This window comes from Gobius niger (genome assembly GCF_951799975.1).
Source record: "Gobius niger genome assembly, chromosome: 11".
Taxonomy (NCBI): Eukaryota; Metazoa; Chordata; class Actinopteri; order Gobiiformes; family Gobiidae; genus Gobius; species Gobius niger.
In genome coordinates this window covers 14,203,734-14,214,608 of record NC_136862.1, presented here as the reverse complement: position 1 = coordinate 14,214,608, position 10,875 = coordinate 14,203,734, and the positions used below count along the sequence as shown (strand labels likewise).

Sequence of the window (10,875 nt, the reverse complement as noted above, 5' to 3'; positions counted from 1 at the left end):
AGAATTCATTTTGATGTACAAAAACAGTCATTTTTTTTGTTTTGTTTTTGTGATTTTTTTCTTTTTTAAATAAAAGTCTCAGACACAAGTTTATTGTAGTTCTTATTTCATCTGTCATTATTATTGATTCTTTTTTTCCTTATTATTTTCTATCAGTGCGATTGTATGCCAGTGCAGCTACTGGGTCCAGAGTAAAGAAACAGGCTTTTCATCTTTAATGGCATAAAAAATAAGGAAAAATCCATATTTTATACAAGTATAACTGCTGGTCTTTAGGGAAAAAACATTTATAAACCCATAAAGCTAGGAGGCACACCATGGGATTTTCATTTTTGTAAATTATAGCAATAATAAGAGCAATAATAATAATACTAAAAATAACAACAACAATAAACAAAAACAAATAACATCTGCAACCATTACAAACCATCCAAGGAGCTAATAAAGCTCCAGAGATAGACTCAATGAAAATTCATTGAATAACCGGGTTGCTCAGTAAGTCAAGACATTTGAAAGAATCACACACATTTTGTCATATGCAGGGGTGATTTTGGAAGGACAAGAAGCCAGGCCTGAAAAGCAGCATTTGGGCATGGCCGCTGGCATCTTTGGTTCAGTCAAACATACGAAGGTAACACGAGCTCGAACATTTCCCGAAATATGAGAATGACACGTCAGGAATGCTGAGGCTGAGCTCGAACCCTGGTATGGAACCGAAACACAGTCTGCTACAACAAACTACTACTGCCGTCCCATACTGTCCCATGAGGTATCAACAGTTCATCAGTACTGCAACTCTATGACAAGCTTCTGTGATAAACAATAACGGTGTCCCGTCATGAGGTGCTTCCTTCACAATAACAGACCTTCTATTGAGGTCAAACAATTCAGCAGCTAGAAGATAATTGTGGATGTACTCAGAGAAAAAGAACATCCAGTCTTTCTGGAAAGGCAACGGCTGTTACTACGATCAATCTAGCAAACACGTGTCACACACCTGGACAAACGAGGCCATGAGGTTGGGCCACAGTGTGGGGCGTAAACAGGGATAGGGTCAATGTGTGTGACTTCTTGTCCTTTCAAACCTGCAGAGTGTTGACTTGCACTGGTACAAACAAAAAACATCTGTTAAACAAATCTGCATATATCAAGGATATTAAAGGTAACACATAAGATTTTCTCTCCATATGTTGCTGCTGAATCCTATTAACGGTACATTCGATAGCCCCACACACATGTATGCTCCTAGGACTTTTCTGTTTTTCCCATAGGGAATTGATCCCAAATCCCACAATGGACAGAGATTTTTGGGGCTACAGTTTGTTTGGTGGCGGTCACAAGATTTGTTATAAAAATGTGCTGCCAGAGCTCATTTTACAACAATATACTAGAGAGAAAATCTTACACGTAGGTATATATGATATGATAAATGAGTCCGCATGACCAGTCACGAGCAGTGACCACCCCAATATGAGGTCCGATAGCACCATATTTGTCTTTAAAATCTCTTAATGGTGAGTGCCATAGATCAAGCATATCATGGATAAAACCATAGGTCTCATACTGATACATACATGCCACTTAACGTGTTGCATGTATATACAAGAACATTTATGTAAAAGAGCATGAGCAATTTGGTTTTGCAGCAGAGAAATTCAGGTTGTGCTGTATTTAATGGACCAGAAAGTGAGAGTCCAATTGTTCCGTATGTAGTGATGGGAGATCATTTACAATTGAACTGACGCTTGGTTGGAGCGTTTGTGCACCAGCTCTTCGCAGCATGACCTACCGAAGCCCAGCAGCAGAGTAAGACTGAGAAGGATGAGGCTGCAGGCATTCATAGAGTAGTACAGGAACAAAATTATTCCCACATTTCTCTTTTGTGGCGTGAATGGGCCAGAGGAACATTGGACATCATTTACTGGTCCACCAATCAATCATTCTCTTAAGGCAACACAACTTAAACTGGGTAATTTCAGGTTACTGTGGATGGAGTGCTAAAAGCCCTTGACATTTTTGCATAAAGAAAAATAATGTGTCAGTTAGAAAAGGCTGTTACAAACTTAAAGAAAGGTGTTTGTCAAGTAACAAGAACCTCTCAAAAATTCCAGTTTGAAAATCTAAAGCAAATACCCCTAAGCGAGTGAAACCCCTGAAAATCCTCAAGACTAAGTCCAGCAGGTTCAAGTGTGTGGATGTGTCTAACAAAGGTCATTTGAAAATGGCTTCTCAAGTCTGGCTTTTGCGCTGTTGACCTTGAATGCACAACGCACTGATCCAAAGATTTAAGTGTGTTTCCTCTAACCTACGCACAGTTCCGGTGAATCTGCAAACATTTAGGAGAGTGGAAATGCTGCTTTCAGTGACCAACTCCACAGCTGTGTAACTGCTACTGTGCGAGTTTGTACACAATGACATGCTGCTATATGACAAATATGTTATCACATACTTTGTGCGTAGTGGTGTGTTCTATTTACAAGGACAATTTGGGTACATCATGATTATAGTGTTAATGGTTCTCTACAGTCTGAAAATGTAAGACAAACTTTCCACAACACAATGTCACAGGATCAATGACAAAGACACAAGGCGGTACATACGTGTAACACGGGCAGTTAGCATTCACACGTCAACCATATTCAATAGCCGGGAGCAATGTGGTGCTGATTGCGAGCGAATAGAGAACAGACGATGGAAATATGGCTTAAGACAGAGCATCCCTGTCAAGTAACTCCCCATGAGGAACGACAGTCTATCAATTTACATCAAAGCACATATGCTATACACTGTCAGCCAGCCGTCCGACACCTCCAAAGTCAAGCACCCCTAAAAGAAGGGAACTAGCAGTTGCATTTTTATTTCCTCGACGCGAAACCTCCATGACTATTGGACAAAATGGCTTTTTTTCAGACTTGTTATAAACAAACGACGGAGGCAAATGTCCTGTTCTACATAGAGTAGCTCCTTGACATGTACAAAACTGAATGATCAGGGGAACATATATTGATGGGCCAACAATATCCAATTCATGGGTTTCATATTCTGAGAGGCCAAGGTCTATATCCACACACAGAAATATACAAACAAGCGATTGTGAGGCCCAAAAATAAACATCGCCAGCAGCCGCTGTTCGAGAGCCGTCACAATATTACAATCTAAACTTTGGCGTACACGCATCCAAATAGCACTACAACACTACAAACCTACAAGCGTTTACAAGCTAAACCAATCTCACCAGTCAAATCTTTTTGAGAGGAATCTATAAGATAAGACACAGCCTTTGGGAACTGCATATGCCTTGCTACATGGTATACACATCTTTATATGTAGAAATAAAAAGGGAAAATTATTAGTCAACTACATGTGAAATAGTAGCAAAGCCTACAAATATTAGAGTGTGTATTCTTAAGATATTTCTTTCCATCCACAGAATCAAACACCTGATTAGGTTTGCTTTAAAGACTTAGGGTTAATAAAATCTATTTATTTAATTTCAAGATAATGAGGGAAAGGATTATGGATGTACATATGCTGCAAAAGATGTATCACAGGCAAACAAAAATGAAAATGTTGAATTTCTTGCCTGATCAGACGAGGCTCTGTTGCCACCCGTTGCCATGTCGCTGTCTAAACGACGGCCAGCATGGCAACGGAAACTATTATCATAAAATGGTACAGTAGTAGAAATAGCTAGACCAGGAGGGGGCAGGCTCTCCTGGGAAAAGGTCCGAGGAGAGGTCCAATGATTGGTCATGCGGCTCGCTGTCAGGAATAATGGTTATAGGGTGGTAGAGGGTGCCCAATGCCATTCTGGTAGTGGTGATGTTGACGGTGGGCGATGTAATCTGCATAACCCATTGTCATCTTCTCGCTACGGTACCTAAGAACAAGGATTGTGTGAAGAGATGCTAATTACGTTGCACATGGTCAAATACAAAGAAATGTATGTTGGTTATTTCCAGGCTCTCTTTGATTTGACAGAGAAGAGCTGGAGATTTGAGAGGGGTCTTTCAGCAAACTGTCGGGAGGCTTGATTTAAACTCAGTGTATTGAGGTGGACCGTACTTGCCTTGCCAATGCTACAGTTGCTAGTATTTAGTAAATGATTGAAATAGATTTTAGAGCATCTTACCTGGTTAACTTAATGGTCTTCCTGAAATCATTTGTGATGGGAGCTTTATAACCTCCCTTTCGAAGTAAGGAATCAATGGTTTGAATGTGGTCCCAACCTTGGCAAACACATTTTTACAACAAGTTAGGGGTCATTCCGCCGATTCGGTGCCTTTTCAGCTTTGAGAAAATCAAAAAATTATGTTTTATCATAAAAAGATTTTTCATGGTATTTTTGAAATTGACAAATGTTAAGGGCCATCTCGGTCTCTTTTTATTTTTTTGTATTTTTATTCAAATAAAATTCTGCAGAATGGTAAGAGGAATGACAATATTAGACCAATTGCTAACTAGCACAGAGGCACAGGCTGTACATATTGAAACATTTGTTGTAGATTGCGATTTAGTGTGAATAGTAAAATATTTGGAAATACGCATTCAAAATTGGTAACAAAAGTGACGTGACAGGAATGCCCCCCCTCTCCAAATTTCCAGAAACAGTTAACAGTGTAAAATACAGAAGAGGGAGAGTGTTACTAACTTGCTCGTCGTGGGAAATGTTCTTCTGATTGAAACAATTTCTTGTTGATAATGTCACTGGAATGTACCATCAATTTGTGGAAGGTTTTTGTAGTCGGTAACAGGAATGAAAAAAACTTAGGGACACGCATAAAACTGTATATTTCATAGAAATAAATATATTTGTATGACAAATAAAAGAAAAAGTGAGATCACAGATTTTTTTTTTTTTTTTAGTTCTGGCTACATTTTACATGTTTCCCTTGGTAACGAAGAGAAATAACAGGCGGGGCCGGGCCTAAAACCAATTTTTTTTATGAAAATGAATTTGATTTTAAAAACTTGAATGCTGAAATTTGTTTAAAATGATTAAATATCACAAAAAAAACGATCTTTAATGTTATATGGCAATTCACCTTTAACAATTTGTTAAATTGTGGCTGCGATTTTGTGACTGTTCCATTTCCTTTGGGACGCAAAAGGCACCGATTTGGCATAATGACCCTTTAAGTTTTCAATGACATTATTAAACGTAGCTTAACACTGCATGCACCAGTTATCTCACCTTGCTCCTTTGCAACCTCTGGTAGGTAGGTGGCTGTACGCTTTGATCCTTTTTCATTGAAAAACTCAATTCTAATACCATGAACACCCACCTAGAATTGAAGCATTTTAACCTCATAAAACATGTGAACAATAGTGTAATGGCCAAATGTATTTGTGCAGAAGTTGACTTAAAATATGTTACCTCCCAGTCAAGGTAATCCCCGACGTCCTCAAAGTTGGTGAGAAGAGACACTGAGCAGAAGAGGCGAGGCAGCTCATCCCTTGTCATTGGGGGAAAGCGGCTGTCTTTAAGGGCACTACATTGGATTCAAATGAAAAACGCTGTTATCCTTAACAAGGGCAATTTACAGTCCTGCCACAAATCAGAGATCCTGTTTTTGGTAAATAAACCAACATATGTGAGCAAAGTGTCAACTAAAAAATCTAAACATTTGCAGTCACTGCCAACATTTAATCAACCTTTACTGCTGTTGCTTACCTGGTAAGGGTGTACTCCCTGAGTCCTGAGTGCAGATTCATGGCAGAAAATGTACCTATACAACCCCTTAACCGCTTGTCTCTGCCTATTTTCCATGTAACAAACAGCGGGCTGAAACACAAGACATCAAGCAAAAATGTCAAGCTTGGTCTGGAAGCCAAGTACAGAAAATAAATATTTGTGTAAAGAACTTAAGAAACAGGTGCCAGTTTAAGCCTAGTGAGGCACCACGGGGAGGCTGATGAGTGTCGTATAGATTAGGGAGTAGAGTGGCCAGTCTACCCAAACAACTGGGTCAGAGGTAATGGCGTTTAACTTATTTACTATTTCGATTCCAAGCGCAAACAAAAGATAATTTAACTTAGATGTCCACTAATCATTTGAACTGAACGATGTGGGCCTTGGCAGTAACAAGGTCAGCAGTTTTCATGTAATAAAGACTTTTTAAGTGCGGCTTGATGAAGAGTGATCAAGTATGATAAAATACCATAAAAATCCACAATTGAAGGTTAAAATGATAAAACGGTGTTTGGTCACCAAACTTATTTCAACAGCCTTGTCATTAATCATGTGGAGTCAAAGGGAAATCCCGAGGCTTGTCAAGCATTTCTTTGTTAAAAGATGCTATCGGCGTGCACACTATCTGTTGTTTTTCCTCGTCTTTTTGCCTCATCGTTTTTATAGTTGTAATATGCAACAACCAATGCATGTTACAATAATAGGTTCACGGGTTCTATAAAAAAAACATTTTTTTTAATATCTTAATTTGTCAGGGTAAATCTTTGAAAACAAATCCATTTATATCATTTCCTTGATGCTATCGAGACGGCCTTTAGCAAAAAGCAGCTAACGCGGCTAACTGAGCGGTCATAGTTAATTGAAAACAACGAATGAATCCGTGAATGACAACTTCATAAGTTTGCATATTAACACTTAAATTTGTCCTCTAAAAGGGAAGGATGTAACTGGGAATCCAACATATTAAATGGTGACTAAATACAGCATGTTCCACCCTTTTCTTGTTGGGTTAGCAATTAGCTCTTGTTAGCATGTTAGCTCACGAGTGGTGGTTAAGTTAGCCGCTGTTATTAGGAATTTAACAATGGAAACTTTTACATTTTGCAAAGTTCAAACACGAGTGTCCACGAACAACGATCAATAATAAGAGGACCAGGTTGACAAGTCGCTAAATGACATGTAACATTTAGCCTTCAGCTTAATGTAGCTTTAGGCCATGACAGCTCCTCTCTGACAAGGCCCGAATTGCCAAATTAAACTGTAAACTAGTAGAAGAAAATTAATATGCTGGGAATAAAATGTTGTTTTTACACGTGTGCCCGGTTGTTACAAAAACGTCTTCATAGAAAAAGGGCAAAACATTTCCAGTGACACTTAGTTGAGAGGATCTAAGCCCAGAGCTTTACTGTGAAGAAACAACAACAAAAGAGATAACATAAAATACTCACTAGGGATCGTTTGTAAACCTGGGTGTTCTCGGGGGCTGGTATCCGTAAAGATGGCAATAAAGCACGTCAAAACAGAAGCAACACATCTCCGCTGATACCACCATTTTTCTGCCTCCGCTTCCCGAGCCAGGGCCTGGGCTGAGACTTGGGGAGAGACCAGATGAGGAGTACCCGGCCGGGGCTGGGGACAGAGTGCTTGTGCCACCGCTGTTCCCACTGCTACTACCAACACCGCTCACACTGCCCCCGGCTCCCCCCAAGCCGTTTGCTCTGCTCACACTCCCCGCTGCTGCTACTGTCGCCGAGGAGCCAATGCCCAAGTCAGAGCCACAATGTCCGGTTCCTGCCAGAGTCCCGCTCCCCGCCCCCACCCCGCCAGGACCCCCCGACCCGGGAGATCCCGACAGTTTCTGCTTCTTCACCCCGCAGCACCCGGCCGCCATCTTGGAACAATCTGCACCGACACACCGCTTCCGACCCATAACCGTCACCGCGGGAAGGGCGGGGGCCAACGCCGACCAGACGTACAAATCCCACTGCGCTGAGACGTATGACGGACAATACTCCACTTTCACACTTTTATTTTTTGTCTGACGACTACAAAATGATATAGCGAGGAGACTGCAATGTCACGCCTTCGCTACCCAAAAATGCGCGACTCCGCTAGGCTGCACTCATAGCCAGTCAAGCCGTTTGCCTAGAGTGGCACACTACGTAAGCCAACTACAGCTTTGGACCACGGCGTTTCAGTCTAGTCCTGGCCGATCTGGCGCTCTGTTACTTAACACTACAGCAAGGCAGGCAGTCCCTTTAAACGCAACCAAATACAGTGAGTGCACTGTTCAAGCAGGCCGCAGATGACAGCAGGCTGACAGTCCAGATGTGAAGCCGACAGCCAGTGCGCTATAGCTCCGCTGTACACATCTTCAAGTAGAAGTCTGAAGCTCGAGTTCGCAGGACCCATAGGCTTCACCCTAATCTGCGCACAAACATTTGAACAGCGTAGTCTCTCATTGCACCAGTTTGCCACAGCCTTATGAACTTCTAATTACACGACAGGCCCACTATGTTGGCATTCCAGACGCTGGGGCAAAGCGGAGTAAAATGGCATCTGACAATGCGCAGTTGGCATGGCACAATGAACCGCCTTAACGCCGAGCGAATCATTTCACAAACGTTAGCCCACAGTTTGCACCTGCATCATGCCTGGTCTTGGACCTGCTTAGTAAATCTCAATAACACCCCCACGTCAGATGTTGAGTTGAAAGTTTTCACTGTAGGTTTGTTTGGAGGTTGCCATCCATTTAAGGTGTATATTTAGAGGAGTATTCTCGTCCGTGGGTCGTGAGAAATCCTCCGGGTACAGGACCCTCGCTCCGCACCCGTCTCTCAGCTGCTACCATTCAGTGCAGTTCGGGTAAAAGCCCTGTGAACAGTCTGTGGGCACAGGCATCGCTCTCGTCGGCACGTCGGATTCGGATTCAGGAATGGGTTGCGTCAAGTCTTTGCACAAAATGCGTAGCTTATTGTGGTATGGGGGGAGGAGGGGTAGTGAGCTGAACTCATGGATGTACTACCCATGGATCTATTATAGTATCTACCTGGAAAAAAGCATGAACAAATCGCCTTTATTAACACGTATGACAACAGTATTGGCTTAATGGAACTTTCTACATTAGTTTTTGTTTTAATTGTAGGAAGAAAAACACACTTGGGGATCATCTGAGCCCCCACTTCGGTTTTTGTTACCTCAGGGAACAACATGCACTGAGAGGACTAAACCATGAATGGGAGAAAAAGACGCAAAACAACATATTTTTTTATAGTAATTATTCTTATTGACGGTGGCTCATGTGGTTGAGCGTGCAGTTGCCTTATGGGTGTTAGCCGACTGTTGTTGTGCTTGTGGGCAAGACATTTCACCCACATGTCTGTTCAGTCTGTTGTGTGACTGATGGCCAGCTTCTCTGGTAGAGAATGGCAGCCATGTCTCTCATTCAGACCCATGTAGACAACTGAGGGCTTTGAAAACCTTGTCAATAGGAACCGCTTATTGTAAAATATATACACAGCCTATAATATATAAAAACATAATCCAATGAGATAGCTCCAAATCATTAACTTGAGTTCACTCCATTATCATTATGGTGACCTGCTAAAGGGCCCTATCATATCACTACAGGTGCTGTTTATCCACTTAATCCTCTTTGTCTCCACTGGGACACAAGCCATGCCCATGTCAGTCCCATCTCCTCTATAGCTCAGCCATTATTGTATGCTGCAATGTTGCTCTTGGGCCGCCCTGTTTCCCCTATCCAGGTGGAGTTCATCTGAGTGCTATTTTGGGGATACGATCCTGGTCCATTCTCAGAAGATGACTCTGCCAGAGCACCTCTCAGCCTCATGACTCTGGGCTCTGTTCAAACCATTATTGTCATCATGGAAGAAGCAATGAGACCAATACTGTTGTACAAAATAATGCATCAGGAACTATTTGCACTTCTCAGTTTGTTTGTAGAGGTTGAAACCAAAGTGGCTTCGATTTGCAACTTTGATTATTTAAATATGAATAAATGTGTCTTTCAAGTATGAAATATGTGTCTTTAGATCTCTGCATGTCACACATTGCCTAGTTTTACAGAATGTTGTTGTTAAGCCGGATGACCGTTTACCAGCCGTGTGTCCAAGGCGACTTTGCTCCCCCAAGAAGGACGAGAAACACCCACTTCATATCTTTAATCTACTTGGTCTATGTCAGTGGCTCTGAAACTTTTCACAGTATGTCCTCATCAATTATTTGACCTTCAGTACTAACAGGGCCAAATCATGGTCAAATCAGGACTAAGCTGGGTCTTCACAAAGGGTCTAAGCCAGGGGTAGGCAACATCAGGCCCGGGGGCCAAATCCCGCCCTCCAGCACAGGATCTGTGGCCCCAACATGATTTTGAGAAATATTATTATGCAAATAAGAGATCAAAGTACTCTTAAAATGTGAGAAATAGTGTCAGTATTTTAAAAATGTCCTGTCAGAACATCCCGCTTAGTTATATATAATGTTAAACAATGATTCTCTACTGGTTGGTCGGGACCCAAAAGTGGGTCACAGAACCATTTTCAGAGGGTTGTGAGTCTCTAGGGAACTTATATTGGATATTTTCAATCTGAAACTGCATGGAAACACTAACTGTGTCTGTTATCGGGTTGTTTTGATCATAATTTCAGTCTTAAAGGGAAATCTACTGCTTGTTCGACAAAAACTTGTGTGGGAAATACTATATCTTATACGATATGACAAATGATTTTGTCAAATTTTATTTGGGTCCTCGGCTTGTCATCCGAGGGTAATGGTGGGTCCCAAAACCACTTGGGAACCACTGATGTAAAACATTGGCATTTGAAGAAAATAGTTCTTTACTACAATGTTGAGGTTCCGCACTTATGTGTTTTGGGAATGAAGAAAATCGGCCCTCCACGACACAAACGTGGCAACCCCTGGTCTAAGCTATACCTAAATTGTACTGAGTTATGTAAAAACCTGGCCTGAACCACGTCTAGGCTTCTCTTTAGTTCATTACCACCAGTGACAGGGAACCACAATTTGAGAACCACTGCATGGTGTTCCACTCCGATCCGACTGGTGGCGGTGTTGACAGTGTACACTCATAGCAGGACCGCCGAAGAAGAACGCGGAAGTAGGCGGAGCTAATGTTTGAAAGTGGCGGGCATAGGGCTGAG

General features: G+C 41.7%; 1 protein-coding gene across 2 annotated transcripts; it reads right to left on the bottom strand.

Moving 5' to 3' along the window:
• Positions 1-99: 99 nt before the first annotated feature.
• Positions 100-7,622, bottom strand: ammecr1 (AMMECR nuclear protein 1; the record flags this gene model as incomplete). Of its 2 annotated transcripts, XM_079566177.1 has the most annotated exons (6): positions 100-3,880; positions 4,133-4,229; positions 5,195-5,285; positions 5,378-5,492; positions 5,675-5,785; positions 7,141-7,622. In XM_079566177.1, the coding sequence occupies 6 exons, from the start codon at positions 7,620-7,622 to the stop codon at positions 3,766-3,768; spliced, it is 1,011 nt and encodes a 336-aa protein (XP_079422303.1). In that variant the 3' UTR covers positions 100-3,765. The 2 variants fall into 2 exon arrangements, with proteins under 2 accessions (XP_079422303.1, XP_079422304.1); XM_079566178.1 differs by lacking the exon at positions 4,133-4,229.
• Positions 7,623-10,875: the final 3,253 nt, after the last annotated feature.